The sequence below is a fragment of the Harpegnathos saltator genome, unplaced genomic scaffold (assembly GCF_003227715.2).
Source record: "Harpegnathos saltator strain DR-91 unplaced genomic scaffold, Hsal_v8.6 scaffold719, whole genome shotgun sequence".
NCBI classification, from domain to species: Eukaryota; Metazoa; Arthropoda; class Insecta; order Hymenoptera; family Formicidae; genus Harpegnathos; species Harpegnathos saltator.
The window spans coordinates 82,447-99,600 of NW_020230559.1; the positions used below are offsets into that span (position 1 = coordinate 82,447).

Sequence of the window (17,154 nt, forward strand, 5' to 3'; positions counted from 1 at the left end):
CTGCGCCGTCGTGTAAGCCGCTATTACTACATTTGTCATCGAAGAAGGTACGAGCGCCTCTTGTCGCAGTCGCCACGTGACGTAGATCACGTCGTCGTTTACAGGCAAAATATTTATTATTTCATGCTCGGGACTTGTGAGCAAAGATAATAAATGTTCTCGCGTTCTAACAATCTCTGTATTCGGTAGATTAGAACGTTGACCGAATTTTCCCCAGAAGGAATTCAGACACAACTTTGCAACCGAGCGTAGACCGGGATTCCACGCTATATTACACCTATCGAGAACAATCCCCTCAATTTCTTTATACTCCCTTAAATAATTTTCTTTTGCGTTCTCGTCGTTATCCTCGCATTCGTTCGGCCAACCGCTGGCCTCCTGCTTAAGCTGTAGGAAACAATTAATATATTCGGCAAACAATCCGCCCTGCCGTGTACTAGGATCGTATCGTGAGATTTTATAATTCCATATTTCGCTCACAGATGTCACACGATAACCTTTCTCAATGGCTTTTCGTAGTTCGCAAGAGACCCAAGTGCCTTCGAATTCACGATCGGCTGGATTCTCATGTGTACACGCTATTTGAGAAATGTTTCACAGCAGCTGCGACAGAGTGCGAACAATAATTTACCTTGCGTGCGAAACGGTAGTACGAGGTGAAAGAGTTCACGTGGTGCGAGTACTCTGCATTGTACGAGTCCTTCCACCGTAGTAAAGTTAAAATCAGGAGCCACACCGATTAAGTTGGAACACTCTTCACCCACGTAAACTTCCGGATGTCCGATCGGAAAAGCGCCTGTCTTCAGCACATAGGGGTATAGAGAGCATACGTCAACGTAACGTATCTTCTCATCCCCCGTAACTTCGTACTGCGTGACGATATTCCCTGTGCGACCCCTGAAGAATGCGTCGCGAGGATCGAGGGGCATGGTTCGTAGCATTGGGTGATTTTTCTACAAAATCACGCATCTCCTGATTCTCACGCAGCTCTCGATTGAAGACGCATTCCCATTTCTCCGTAAGGAAATATCCCTGTTTTGAAGACGACTTGACGTTGAGAGTGTGCGTTCGTAGCGTGCGTCGATCGTATCCGTGTGTACACTGTCGAGAGTGGTCTATCGCGGTTCACTCGAAAGCATGCAGGACATCCATGCCAAAAAGCACCCGTGAAATTGTAGAACATGTCTTCGCGGTGGATTTTCCGACTCGTAATAGCCGTCAATAATGTACCATCTGATAAAACGTTGTTCCCGTCCTCTACCAGCATGAATTATAAACGCGCCCGAGTTCGCGTTCCTTCCACAGCAACCATTGAAGAGCTTTTATCCGATTGATTATTACCGCGTCTGTAACCCCCGTCGGAATGATACCTATCTCTTTCTCACGCAAAATTTTTTCCGGAAAACTCGCATACAAGTGGAAGCGATGGTTGTACATTCTTCGAAGGGACATACTTTTCCCGTTCCAAAAAAATGTTACGAAAGGCGAGACATGCGCGACGAAGAATATCCACGTCGTTGCGACAATAGACCAATATCTCTCGTTGAAAATCGAACTCGACGTTTTTACTAACCATCTCCGCATGCCAGGCTAAAAACTCTTCACGTTCATCCGGTTTCATCGTATCTGGTGAGAAATACCGAAATCCGGTAATGGCCGGTGTAATATTGGTTTTCGACGGTATTAAATAAATGAGGGAATAATCCTTTGCCTGAAATACCTCNCCTTGATGAAATAGATTTTGCGAAATGAGTATAACACTAAGGTTTTTGTGATGACTCCCCTTTGTGAACAGATCGACAATTACTTCGCACGATGACGATTCCCTCATGAGATCGTCTATTATCACCAATTTCGCGACAAGAGGGTCGTTTGAATAATCATCCGCGCGCGGTAAGCCTTCTCGAAATTCTATCATACAACGGCCTGATTTCGTCACTTCTTGCTGTAATTGACGGTAAGTCTCTTGCCACTCGGCATAATAGAATAGGATCCTGTCGAAACGGGTATCCGCCATTGCAGGTAAATAACGAAGAAAAGTCTTTACGAAAACCGTTTTCCCACAGCCCGTAGGACCGCAAACGATAGATGTCCAAGGATGTTTCCAGCGAACGTCCATTTTGCTAAATGATTGATTCTGTTACCTAGTGAGCTACATAAATACTGAAGAAAAGAAGAAACGGTGATGGTCTTATAACCCCGCGCCGAGGAGTCTTCCATAACGGGACCACTAGCTCATATCCCTGTGTACGCAATATACAGATAAGTCATTATTGAGAGAAAACAGTCATATATTTTTACACAGAATACTTAACACTATATTTACATTTATACATTTTCTTATTCTCTAGAAATAAGTGTTCAGATTCGAAAGAGGAGAAGGATCAACCGACTACTCTCTTACGACGCCACGTAGCCATATGGCAGAGAGTGTCCTGTGTTATGTCGAATCTACGTTTTAGCAGCACAGACTTGCATGATTTGCTCTCGTTTCTCGTTACGACGTCGTGAAATGCGGTACGCCGAATCGCTCTTAAAACGTAAATTTATCGACGTTTTCCGCGAATCCTCCTCCCTCTCATCATTTTTCTCGTTTTCGGTTATTTTTCCGGCTATTAATAAATTTTTTATATTGCTAAAGTTAATATATCTCGAATTTTCGAAGTTTAGGGTTATCCCCTTTACTTTACAAACTTCGTGAGTTCTACCTTGCGGAGTACGTACAACGTAGGAGTAAAATTTTGGGCCTCCGGATATAAGGTCTCTATGTAACTACCTTGACCATGGTTCTCAAGCTCATCCGTCATATCACCCAAAAAATTATCCGTACGCCGGTTCGTACTCATTGGGGTTACCGGTGCTCACATATATACAGGAATCGGTGTCATAAATAATACACGGCGGTCTAATTTTTCTAAATATTCGTATAATTTTAGTCGTGCCTGCGCCGTCGTGTAAGCCGCTATTACTACATTTGTCATCGAAGAAGGTACGAGCGCCTCTTGTCGCAGTCGCCACGTGACGTAGATCACGTCGTCGTTTACAGGCAAAATATTTATTATTTCATGCTCGGGACTTGTGAGCAAAGATAATAAATGTTCTCGCGTTCTAACAATCTCTGTATTCGGTAGATTAGAACGTTGACCGAATTTTCCCCAGAAGGAATTCAGACACAACTTTGCAACCGAGCGTAGACCGGGATTCCGCGCTATATTACACCTATCGAGAACAACCCCTCAATTCTTTATACTTCCTTAATAATTTTCTTTTGCGTTCTCGTCGTTATCCTTGCATTCGTTCGCCAGCCGCTGGCCTCCTGCTTAAGCTGTAGGAAACAATTAATATATTCGGCAAACAATCCGCCCTGCCGTGTACTAGGATCGTATCGTGAGATTTTATAATTCCATATTTCGCTCACAGATGTCACACGATAGCCTTTCTCAATGGCTCTTCGTAGTTCGCAAGAGACTCAAGTGCCTTCGAATTCACGATCGGCTGGATTCTCATGTGTACACGCTATTTGAGAGAATGTTTCACAGCAGCTGCGACAGAGTGCGAACAATAATTTACCTTGCGTGCGAAACGGTAGTACGAGGTGAAAGAGTTCACTGGTGCGAGTACTCTGCATTGTACGAGTCCTTCCACCGTAGTAAAGTTAAAATCAGGAGCCACATCGATTAAGTTGGAACACTCTTTACCCACGTAAACTTCCGGATGTCCGATCGGAAAAGCGCCTGTCTTCAGCACATAGGAGTATAGAGAGCATACGTCAACGTAACGTATCTTCTCATCCCCGTAACTTCGTACTGCGTGACGATATTCCTGTGCGACCCCCGAAGAATGCGTCGCGAGGATCGAGGGGCATGGTTCGTAGCATTGGCTGATTTTCTACAAATCACGCATCTCCTGATTCTCACGCAGCTCTCGACTGAAGACGCATTCCCATTTCTCCGTAAGGAAATATCCCTGTTTTTGAAGACGACTTGACGTTGAGAGTGTGCGTTCGTAGCGTGCGTCGATCGTATCTGCGTGTACACTGATCGAGAGTGGTCTATCGCGGTTCACTCGAAAGCATGCAGGACATCCATGCCAAAAGCACCTGTGAAATTGTAGAACATGTCTTCGCGGTGGATTTTCCGACTCGTAATAGCCGTCAACTAATGTACCATCTGATGAACGTTGTTCCCGTCCTCTACCAGCATGAATTATAACACGCCCGAGTTCGCGTTCCTTCCACAGCAACCATTGAAGAGCTTTATCCGATTGATTATTACCACGTCTGTAACCCCCCGTCGGAATGATACCTATCTCTTTCTCATGCAAAAAGTTTTTCCAGAAAACTCGCATACAAGTGGAAGCGATGGTTGTACATTCTTCGAAGAGACATACTTTTCCCCGTTCCAAAAAAATTTTACGAAAGGCGAGACATGCTCGACGGAGAATATCCACGTCGTTGCGACAATAGACCAATATCTCGTTGAAAATCGAATGCGTTTTAACATTTTCACTGCCTTCGACCACATCATCCTGCCGTGTCTCAAAATCATAAAACACAAATGCGACGCGACCTTTCTCGCGTTCGCTCGTTTCTACGTTCTTATTATTTTCATCTTCCGTTTCAGTTTCAGTTTCACTAATATTTTCCGCTCGCGTTGGATTTTTCGATAATCTGTCGGTGTGACGAAGCGGGCGCATGAAACAGAGGTGGTTCAGTGGTTTTGACGACGCGCAAATACGACAATAAATCATACCACATTTATGTTTTTTTTCTTGAGTTTTGTAAACGACCGCATTTATTGCAAATCCGGAGAATGCTACAGACACTCGATGTTGTCTCGACGTTGTATGACTTTGGGGCTCGATGTCGTTCGAAGCATGCGCTACCGTAAAACGCCCGTTGACACATGCTACAATGGATTAGTTGAACCGTTTCTTCACACGACGGAACGGCGAAACACCGGAGACACGCATTTGAACATCGATGTCCCCTTTCAGGTTTATATCCACGGTTGCAACGAACGCAATAGCCCCCTACTTCCACTAGCAGCTCTTAAATTCAATATTGGATTAAAGTGGCGACTGCGTTCGTAATACATGATATTTAGTTTATGTCTAACCGCGCGACCTAGAGAGACGAGCACCCCGCTGCCATCGTATAACGGTGGCGCACCACGAGCAAAAGAGCTAAAATTATAAACAGTGATCGTCGTATCGTACCTTGCGAGATGGAGTTGGAAACGTTCGAACTCTGGAATGTTACATCCTTCATCGGGTATAGAAACGCCAGCTTTCCGCGTGAGTTCGAGTGCTAGCTCTCGCTGCATCACAGAATTCTGTTTTCTCACAGTATTCCATTTTGCGTGAAGCTCCCCAGTGCACACATTCCCGCGTTCGCTATAAATCATTACAGCTACAAGCGAACGCGGGAAACATACCAGGTGTGTCGGTAATTCCTTTCCGGTTTTTTCGCTAAAGAAAACACATTATTTACAATGGATAGTTAAAATATATTTATTCAAAGTATTGGCCATTTGATTCCATACATTTTGCCCATCTCTCAGGCAATTTATGGATGCCATTCCAAAAGAACTGTTTCTCCTTTGAGCTAAACTATTCATCGAGCCACTTTTTAACTTTATCGAAATCGGCGAAGTACTGCTGTGCAAGCGCGTACCCCATCGATGCGAAAAGGTGGTAGTCGGATGGAGCCAGGTCTGGAGAGTACGGCGGGTGCGATAAAACTTCCCATCCAAGTGATTTCAACACTTCTTTGACTGGTTTTGCTGTATGAGACGGCGCGTTGTCATGTTGCAAAATCACCTTATCATGTCTTTGAGCGTATTGTGGACGTTTTTCGATCAATGCACAGTTCAAATTGATCATTTGTTATTGGTAGCGATCAGTATTAACTGTTTCTCCAGGTTTCAACAGTTCATAATATACGACACCAACCTGGTCCCACCAGACACAGAACATGGTCTTGCGACCAAAGCGATTTGGCCTTGCAGTCGATGGGCCGCCTTCGCCAGGTGATAACCATGATTTTTTTCGCTTGGAATTTTCGAAATAAATCCGTTTTTCATCACCCGTTACTATTCGATGCAGAAATGACTTCCTTTCATACCTTTGAAGCAGCATTTCACTGACGATTTTTCGATTTTCCAATTGCCTGTCATTCAATTCATGTGGCACTCATCTTCCCATCTTTTGGATCTTTCCCATCGCTTGTAATCGTTCACAAATTGCTACTCGGCTCACATTCAACTTTTCTGCCAATTGTTTTTGAGTTTGTGTTGGGTCTTCATCCAATAACTCCTGCAATTCCGCATCTTCAAACGTTTTACCAGGACATTTTTTGTCTTGAACGTTGAAATCACCACATTTGAATTGTCGAAACCACGTTTTACATGTTCTTATGGTTGGAGCATGCTCACCGTAAGTCTCTACCAGCAAACGATGACTTTCAGCGGCTTTTTTCTTTTGATTAAACAAGAAAAGTAATGAATGCCGCAAATGCACGTTTTTAGGCACAAAACTCGACATTTTCAAAAAACTATTAATCTATAACGCTGTTATTTTGGCGGAACGTAACTTGTGTAGTTTTGAGGTTAATGTCAGTAGAATAAAATGACATATATATAAAATCATAAACATTGCATACTTATGGCTAGTGACATCTGTTACAAAAACCGGAAAGTAATTACCGACATACCTGGTAGATTATCTGTATTGTTTATAATAAGGATCGAACGTTTTGCAACCCCTTCATGCGTTAATTTGTTTGGTTTTGCGCCTTGCCCCGAAGGTAACGTGACATTGAAAACATTAACTGTAAAATGCTCCAGTATATCGTGACCTCCAGCGCTTTGAACTAGCGAGCTCACAAGATTCCAAATATCTCCATAGCTCAAGTCACGTGCTGGGCGAAACGATAAACCTGCAGGTCCCCGAGTTAAGTCTGCTGAAGCAAACGATAACCCGACGTAGTCGTTTAGACCGACCGAGTTAACAGCGTAGGCATAGATTTCGCGGAAAGCATTTTCGAGGTAAAGCACGATATCGTTATCGTCGGGGGGAGGCCTAATTTTGATGCGCGCTTCCCTACCGAGAATATTAAATTTTCTAAATTTACGCATCCTTTCACCATAAATTTGAATAAATTTATAGTCGGTCTCGCTAATATTAGCTCTAATTAGGGTGGTTTCCGGTGCGTTCGATTGTTCCCCTCCTTCTCCTACAACGTCCTCTTCTTTTTCGTTGTGCTTGTCTACGTCATGGAAATCTGACTGTTCGCCCCCACCACCCTGTTGCACTGTAAAAATTTAATTTTAATTTTCTTAAATTTTACGCATGACGCGTAGAAATGAATTACGAGTTCAATATCACCCTACCTAAGTGATAGTTTTCGAGCAAGAAACGAATGTCGAAGGGCTTGGCGTGGAGACGGCTGTGTTGTGCCTCTTTAGCCGATGCTTCCTCAATATCATGCATCTCCTCACGGGTTGTGTAATTAGAGACTGCTGATGAACTGTGGGCAGTGTCATTCCTCAACGTTTCTTCTACTTTTTCGTTGTTGGAATGTCGTAATGTGGGCGGTGAGATTGTCTGTTCAGGGAAAAGCTCTTTCGATGCTCTTCGTTTTCGAGAGAAGCATTGAGAAAGACTGAACGAGAGAAAAGATAAAAGTTAATGGGAAAACCGACGACAATATGAATTATTTCTTATGTTGCTTTAGAAATGAATAATAAAAGACTTACGATGAAGTAAGGAACATGTCACAGACGTGGTTACCGATATCTAGTTCATTTTCTCCGAACAATCTTCGAGCTTCCACAATATCCACAGCAATTTCACAAAGTCTCTGATCGCTTTTAAAATGCCTACATGCAAATAGCATTCCCAGCAGAGTACTACTGCATGAGGCCGCGAAACTATAAAACGTTAAATAATTGCACTCATCGTTATTAGCCACGAGTTCGTGCAAATACCTCTCGCGTTCGATGAGAGGATTTATAATCGATGCCACGATAATACACTCGCGAACGGTTTCAACGAGCAACGACATCTTCTCAACACTTTCTTCGACATTACTTAAGCAAATGCTGCAATACGCGTCTGTTGTTGCGGAGGAACTGAACGAAAAGACGAAAGACGGTGTCTTCGTCAGCTTTTCCTCTACTCTATTTTCTACGCTTTTAAAATTTTCTCCAAACCATATCTTCGAAAAGTAAAGATGAAAAAATTATCGGTAATAATCTCCTTTTAATGTATTCTTAACGGATTTTCCCACGCTCGTAGCGGTATATCTAATCTAACATAACAATAAGCTAATATAACGAGGTATATCTAATCGTCCCCGGAGAAGCGGTTTCAGAAATTGTATGTTATCGATACAGGGACTTATCTACCATCCTAAGTAAACGTTAATGATACAACTTTTGTATATCATTTTGAAAAAGATAAGTAGTTGTAGATCTTTTACGCCTGCGCATCACCACCCCCCACTACTTTTTTCTATTCTCTACGGGGAAAGCCATACGGAGCTGAGACTGGTGAAGCATTCGAGCTCCGTTGGTTCTACTTGCAGCATAGCTAGTTCTCGTTATTACAAGTTCTTTACAAGTTATTTACAAGTTCTTAGAAGAAAATGTCCTGTGCTAACGTGGACACCGCTCTCAAGAAGACGTCGAAGAAGACGAAGCAGTCTCTCTACAGAAGTCGGAAACAACCGTAACATGCTTCTATGTACGACGTACGCGCTCAACAATTCGGACACTAAGAGGATGCAGGTTGGATTGCGCACCACGTACGACATGGGTCCATTTGAGCCAACGATCAGGATCATGGGGAACACGTCTTCAGGAATTCTCCTTGATTTGAATACGTGGGAGAAGTTTAAAGACGTTATACCCTCTGCAAATTCTTATTTGTGTGGGGAAAATGAGAATACACCAACCCCTATCATCATCAACAATATCAGCATCAACTTTACCTCAGCGTACGGTGCACGAGCTGTAATGGTGAGTCAGCGAGGGAAAATGCTGGACGAGAGCGGACCTGCGAAGAAAACATCGGAGGAGTCTACGCATCTGAAGCAACCGCCGCTGAAGAAGCGTAAGCTGTATACAGAGAATATTATAATGCAGAAAACATCTTTCGATGGTCTGCAAACTGTCACAAAATGTATCGACACCCGATACGAGCAGTTACAAGCGGTTGCCGCTCTTGTGAGTAATTGTAAATGTATTTTAGTAGCCGAAATAGAACTTAATCTCACGAAGGAAGGTGTAAACGAAGATTTCGTAAAACAGACGTTCGTTGATAAATATCGCAAAATCGAGGAAAATGTACGACGTCAAATGAAAAATTTACAATTTTTAGACACATATTTTAATATTGTATTCCGTGAATTGACTACGATTCATTTAAATGAAATTATACACGAGATTATAACAAACGCTCAATGCTACGAGTGTTTGCAAAGCTATGAATGTAACTCCAAAAAATAAAATGTAAATTTATTTCATAAAAATGTTGTATATTCTTTTCTCTCCACCTCTTTTCTCTTCCTTGCGATCTCCAATGCGTTGTAACAAAACCTAACTTAACTTAATTTTTCGAGTTCGAAAGCGAAGGGGACACACAAGTAAAAATATTCAGGGGGTATGTATAGACTGATAGTATCGTTTTCCAACAATAGCTTTATGTAACTTCAAAAATAAATGCAAATTTATTTTATAAAAATGTATATTTCTTTCTCTCCATCTCTTTTCTCTTCCCCAGCGATCTCCAATTCGTTGTAACAAAACCCAACTTAACTTAATTTTTCGAAAGCGATGGGGACACACAGGTAAGTAGTACGGTGGTAAGACGGCTTAATTCGAGAGACAGAGGCTCCGGTTCAAATCCAACAGAGGGCCTTACAGGGTTTTTTTCAAAACTTGTGACGTCAATATTTTCCGTATGTAGACGATATAGCTAGTTTCCATCAGGGTATAGCGGTAACGTAGTGGTAAGACGCGTGACTCAAGAGCCTGAGGTGCCAGGTTCGAATCCAGCAAGACCTTTACAGAGTTTTTCTAAAAGCTGTGTCGTCGATACTTTCCGTATGTAGACGATATAGCTAGTTTCCATCAGGGTATAGCGGTAGCGTAGTAGTAAGACGCGTGACTCAAGAGCCAGAGGTCCCCAGGTTCGAATCCGGCACAACTCCACAGAGTTTTTCCGCAAATGCAATATGCAAATTAAGTAGCTGATCAAAAGTCAGAATTGTCAAACTCTCTAATAATGACGGTCATAATTTGCTTATTTCAAAAGTCGATTAGTTTTTGTCTGTGGGTAGGTATGGCCCGTCAAAAAATTCCCCACTCGACCCGCCGGCGCCGGTGGGCGTGGTTTAGTGGCGCCAGCGGGTCGAGTGGAGGGGGAATGTTTTGACGGGCCATACCTGCCCACATACTACTATCGGGTGTAATTGAATTTGAAACATTCACTATTTTTTCCTGCATCTCTTCTAAATTTTCGGACCTAATCTCATAGATCTTTGTTTTCAAATACCCGTAGTAAAAGAAGTCTAATGGGGTTAGATCTAGTGATCTCGGTGGCCATTCTATTGTGTCTTTTCTACCAATCCATCGATCACTGAAAATATCGTTTAGAATATTTCGAGCTTACAGAGAAAAATGAGCTGGGGCTCCATCCTGCTGAAACCAAACATTGTGGAAAGCTTCTCCAGCAATATCTTGAATAGCCGGTATCACTTGGTTTCTTAGCAAATTGCAATAATTTTGAAAACAAAGGTCTATGAGACTAGGTCCGAAAATTTAGAAGAGCTGCGGGAAAAAATAGTGAACGTTTCAAATTCAATTACACCCGATTTTTTAACTAACGTAATTGAAACGTTTTACATTCGTTTAAGACACTGCTAAGTTGTCGAAGGACATCAATTTGAACATTTGATTAAATAATTAGTGTTTTTATTTCTTCACATATGCCAGTGTTCCTATCTCAGTCTTGCCTTAGTTGGCCGAACACGCACGCACACACACACACACACATACGCACGCACGCACACACACACAGGAACGCGCGTGCCCGCGTGAAGCTTGACCTTTCTTCTGTTGTCGCTGTGGGCCCTCACAAAATCTCAATGTTCAAATGATCATAACTCTGCGAAAAAAAATCGTAGAGACCTCGGCGACCTCGCGTTGTTTTCGCCTCGGAAAGCCCTTTCGAACGAGCTCTCACTCAACCCAACATACCATTTGAGATTTTTTGGCTCCCTCCTCCCCCCAGCCTCCGGGGATGTGGGGAGGTGGGTGTTTTTGTGGTTAAATAATAGACTTTGTGATCCCATTGAATCCTTATAAATTTCAATCCTATATTTCAAACCGTTCAAAAATTATTTAGGTGGCCCCGAACTTTTGGTAGGCACTGTATAAAGAGAATTTATTATTTAAATTGCAATCGTAATATTCTAAGTTGGCTGCATTTACTTATACAATTTAAACAATCATGTTTAAGCAATCTTAAAATTTACGGGCATTCGCACTTAACATTTCAGCGTTAATACAAAATCATTAGAGAGTGAGCACTTGGTAATTCTTGAGAATATTTAATGTAGAGATTAACATTCAAAAGTTTAGAGTTTATATTTATCTGTTCAGTGTCATACTCAAGTGTTCAGACTAAACTTTTAAATATGCGGTATTTACACTCAAATTGGAATGCGAATATTCAGTTATTGAGTGTATACACTTCATCTTTTAAGGTGTACATTCAAGTGTGAATATTAATATTTAATCTTTAATAATTATTATTTAATAATTAATATTTAATATTTAATATAAGTTAGAGGAAAACACTCATTGTTAGAGTGTAAACACTCCATGTTCAATATGAATACTCAGTGTTCAGTATAGACATTTAAAATATAAGTGTATATACCCAAATTTCGAGAGTAAACTCTCGGAATCGAGTATAAACGCTCAATATTTGAATGTTTTTTTTACTTTTTAGGGTATTTTACTATTAACTCTTTGCACTCCGCGTGTTTCTTTACCATTGCCTACTAGCAACTCTGGTATGCTTTTGCAGCGAAGCGTCTGGGAAAAAAGAGTTTTATTTTGAACGGAAAAAATGATAAGTACTTATGAATGTATTTGTTTTTATTTATTTTATAAATATGCTTTTCCTCTTGTAAATAAAAATTTTAAATTTTGTAATTCACCATAGTGTGATATCTTTGAAAATAGTCTCCCATGTGCATTTATCTAAGTCTTCTAACGAATCTTCGCTTTCACTTTTAATAACTCTCATTTTTCGTCTTTTTCGTGTTACAATTTCGCTACCACTGCTAGAAGTATCAGAATCATAATCAAAATTATCTTTAGATGTTAAAATATTTAAATTATCTCTTAATACTTCAAAATTAAATACGTCTTCACTACCGTTCAGTTTTAAATTCTCATCATAACATTCTTTTTTCTCCAGATTTTTAATCATAAAAAAAGTCAAAAAATAATTTAACTTCAAAATTACAGAAGTTTTAAGTATAAAACGTTTTAAGTACAAAAACAATTGCCAACGCCGACAATGACAAAGTATCTTGAGCGTAATCATATTCATAGAGAATGTCCCCACAGTGGAGCCAATGGAGTGCTAAGGGTTGAATTTATTATTATCTTATTATTTACAAATATCAAAAAAAGTATTTTTATTGTATTTAATGTAATTTAGTTCAGTGACTGTTATGTTATAGTATTGGATAAATGAATATACTACACCTATTGGACTTGGTGTATTTCATTCTGGAGTGGAGATATATGGGACAGGTATGTACTTAAAAAATAAAGTATGACACAAAAATTATGAAATATGTATATAATATAAAATGTATGAAATGTATGGAAATGTATATAATATCAAGCATATTTCTACCATAGAATATGCATATGGTGGTCATGCTCAACCTAGAAGTGGTATTTTTGAAATTACACCAAGGGTAGCTGAAGAATTAGGTGAACAGTTTAGATACAGGTAAAATTTATATTTTTTCCTATTTTATACTCTTTATAAATATTCATTAAATATTTGATATGAATAATTAATGTAATTTTATTTATTTTATAGACAATCTGTTCATATTGGATATACAGATTTTACAGAAGAAGATGTTTCTAGAATTATTACAGAATTAGGCAAAGATTTCAGAGGAGACCGCTATCATCTCATGAATAAAAACTGTAATCACTTCAGTAGTCAATTTACATTGGTATATTGTCTTTTTTTAATATCAATGAATATTGTATAAATTATATAGTAAATATGAATATATTTCAGATTCTATGTGGACAAGAAATACCTGGTTGGGTAAATCGTCTTGCATATTTTAGTTCATGTGTACCATTTCTCCAACGCTGTTTACCAAAGGAATGGTTAACACCTGATGCTTTACAACACTCTTTAAGTCAAATCAGTCATCATGAAAGTACACCATCGGATACTTCGTTGTAACATTTACCTAACACTATTAATATACACGGTCTAAAATACCATAGGAATTATACTTTGTAGGTAATTAAACGTGGTGAAAAAATGTTAATTAGGACTGACTATATCGCCAAGATGTAAAAATTTGAAAAACTGAACCGTCAACAAAAGGTACAAATTTAATATTGTACACTTGAATGCGACTGCTGACAATTAATACCGAAAATATTGCCTTTACTGCAACACGTCGTTTCCTAATATTTAGACTGCGATCTGCAATATCGCACGTGTTCTTTGTTGAGTAATACAGTCAAGATACGATAGTTATATAACGAATAAATAATTACCTATAAATTCGAATCGAATGATTAAGAAAATCACTCCGGTTGATGAAAAAAAATTTATGTTACGTTCAGAAATGATTATTTTAAATCAAAATTTTATAGGAGTCTTTAAAGACACAGGAATGCTACAACACGCACATCCTGAGTAATAACAGACATAATAGATATCTACGATGTTTGTAAAGATGTGAAAAAAATTTTTGGATGTATAAAGATGTGAAAAATTACATAATTTGAAAGAGAATATATAATGATAGGACAGAAATTCCAACATAATTTTTTTGAATCTTTAAAATTACTTTATCTCCTTTAAATGTGGTCAAAATAATTTTTTAACAATATATTCTTTTCATTCCTTCACATCATATAAGTTTTCTTAACTCTTAAATATCTAATATAATTTACATGCCATGTACATGGTTATATAAATGAGGCGCACAACAAACCTCAACAGTTTTGTAAAAAATTATTTAGAACGATTGATATAATAATATTAATTAATAAACTTCCATTAACGATTTAACATTTATAACAGCTTATTAATAAAATTTATGTAAGAGCATTAGAAATATTTAAATATATTTCTTGATTCATTTCTTATAAAATATAGAAAAAATATAGAAAAGAATTGTAATATAAAGATGAATCTTCATACTAAAATAAGTCAAAAATATAATTTTTTGTGTGTAAGAATCTTTTTACCAAGAAAAATGATCTTCAATTTTTATCGAATACACATTCTTATTTGCACCTATGACGCATTTTGAAAGATTTCATTATAAATTAATATTTATATGTATTGCATTTATATAAAACGTACATAAGATCTTAAGATAGATATATTTTTAACAAAATTAAGCAAATTTGGATTTTTACAATTGCTTTAGTATATTCTAATAAGTAAATTGCTGATAATGTTAACTTTGCTATTGAATTGCTATAAATTACAGTGTTTATGTAGAACTTTTATATAGAATTTTTATATAGCTGTTATACTATTAACAAAAATCATTAGCAAAAAGTTGCTTTTAAATCTTTGGCTAAAATATCCCTTTGTCCTAACTAATATCACAATCATGTCTTAATAAATTTCGTATTTTTTAACTAAAATATAATGAAATATGTAAAAAATTAATTTTCTTCTACTAAATAATTGTATTTTTTATAATAAAAATACAGTTATAGGTGAATCTTTTTATGAAAAAAGCTATAACGACGAAAAAGATATAACGACTATTTTAACCTATTAACGCCTAAAAGTCCTAAAATATTAGCCTTACTTTGCAACTGTATTTTATTTTTATTATGTAGAGAAACATATTATATAAAGTTGGAATAGCATTTTCTTATGTTTTCGGAGTCGTTCTACAAGATTCCGGCATCAGAATTCGTTTAGATTCACAATAAAATCCAATATGGCGGAATTTTTGGAAAAAAGTCGTGAAAAATCGACAATTTTATTTCTTATAAGCTTGATTTCGTATCAAAAATGTTACTTTGATACAGGTACAAGTGTCACATCTTGTCTCAAAAATGTTGAACTTTCAAGGTATGCATTGGTGAAAATGTGAATTCAAGATGGCTGCCTCAAAATGGCAGTTTGAGCGAAAAAAACTTAAAAAATAATGTATTTTTAGAATAACTTCGCAAAATCCTAGTATTTAGCATCAATTTAATATCCAGTCAGACATCGCGAGCCTGTTACTCCACATAGCTTGGACCGGATTGACAGGCAACAACGGCGCACGTCGTTATGTGGAGTATATGTAGAGAAGCAGGCGATGTCCGACCACTGTGCATTTATTCCCTTATTTATTTAATAATTTTTCTCAAAACTTTACGTAGTCGATTCCAATTTTTTCCCTCCGTTGTACTTATCTCGATGTTTTTTATGTTTTTTATAAAGTTTGTAAGTTTATAATTACCCACCCTGTATATGTGCGTGTGTACGTCGGGACAATATTTCATAAGTATGAAAATAATAGAAGAAAATTCATGAAAATCGGGAAATTTTCACGATTATTCGTGCCTTTTAGTCGCCATCTTGAATCCGCCATTTTGAAATTCTCTAATATGAATTAGTTGTCAGTAAATATCCTAAAATCAGTACCCTGGATACTAAATTGATGCTAAATACTAGGATTTTGCGGTTATTCTAAAAATACATTATTTTTTAAGTTTTTTTCGCTCAAACTGCCATTTTGAGGCAGCCATCTTGAATTCACATTTTCACCAATGCATACCTTGAAAGTTCAACACTTTTTGAGATAAGATGTGACACTTGTACCTGTATCAAAGTAACGTTTTTGATACGAAATCAAGCTTATAAGAAATAAAATTGTCGATTTTTCACGACTTTTTTCCAAAAATTCCGCCATATTGGATTTTATTGTGAATCTAAACGAATTCTGATGCCGGAATCTTATAAAACGACTCCGAAAACATAAGAAAATGCTATTCCAACCTTATATAATATGTTTCTCTACATAAAATACAATTGTAAAGTAAGGCAAATATTTTAGGACTTTTGGTGTTAATGGGTTAATAATCTAGTAAAAAATATAATTATGTAATGTAATCATCTGCAATCTTGGCCTATACGTTTTCAAACCATCTTTCTGGAGGTGTTGCATAAACAAAATATGAACATAAGAATTTTGTAAAAATAATTTATGTATGTTATAGACTTTATAAATTCTAAATCAAACTTAGCTTTGTTCATAAATGTATAATTTCTCCATGGATAGTATTTTTCTAAACAACCATAATTTATTATTTATGACAGTGCTCGGAATTATTTTCACATTTCCAATAATTTTTGGGAATTTTTTCCCTCATCTTTCCCCTATTGTACCTGCATGCTTGCTAGCTATAGATTTGACAGTCGCGTTCCCCACCTTAGAGCCGTTGACATTATAACATTTACGAAGTGTTTATCAATAGTTGTAAAATTATCGGTAATTACAGCTATCGGTAAGCGCCTCTGATGTCAATGATCCTAAGGCAAGGTTCATCAACATACAGAATAGATTGATGATTGCACTAGTGGGGATAAAAAAACGAGTAAAGTGAGATGCAGACAATGGCTGTGTTCCAATTATAAACATAGGCTCATATTCTGAACATTTTTTTATCGCCAAAAGTGACTCTAAAAGTGGCTAATAAGCTTTCTGATTGGCTGTAAGCCACTTTAAAGTCACTTTTAGTGATGAAAAAGAATTCAAAATATGAGCCATAGTATACTTAGGTACATATTCTGAATTCCTTTTTTATCTTTAAAAGTGCCTCTGAAAGTGATTTACAACTAATCAGGAGGCTT

At 37.9% G+C, this 17,154-nt stretch overlaps 1 protein-coding gene across 1 annotated transcript; it reads left to right on the plus strand.

Annotated features, from left to right (window-relative positions):
* Window positions 1-8,735: 8,735 nt before the first annotated feature.
* LOC105184305 (uncharacterized) lies at window positions 8,736-14,286 on the plus strand. Its single transcript, XM_025305848.1, has 5 exons — window positions 8,736-9,227; window positions 12,761-12,833; window positions 12,945-13,038; window positions 13,132-13,273; window positions 13,342-14,286. The coding sequence occupies exons 1-5, from the start codon at window positions 8,736-8,738 to the stop codon at window positions 13,513-13,515; spliced, it is 975 nt and encodes a 324-aa protein (XP_025161633.1). The 3' UTR covers window positions 13,516-14,286.
* The last annotated feature ends 2,868 nt before the right edge of the window (window positions 14,287-17,154 follow it).

Excerpts from the sequence above, each read along its gene's own strand:
- LOC105184305 (XM_025305848.1), top strand. The coding sequence starts at position 8,736 with ATGCTTCTATGTACGACGTACGCGCTCAACAATTCGGACACTAAGAGG. Across the intron at positions 9,228-12,760 it reads TACAAGCGGTTGCCGCTCTT|TATTGGATAAATGAATATAC; the intron begins GTGAGTAATTGT and ends GTTATGTTATAG. Across the intron at positions 12,834-12,944 it reads AGTGGAGATATATGGGACAG|AATATGCATATGGTGGTCAT; the intron begins GTATGTACTTAA and ends TTTCTACCATAG.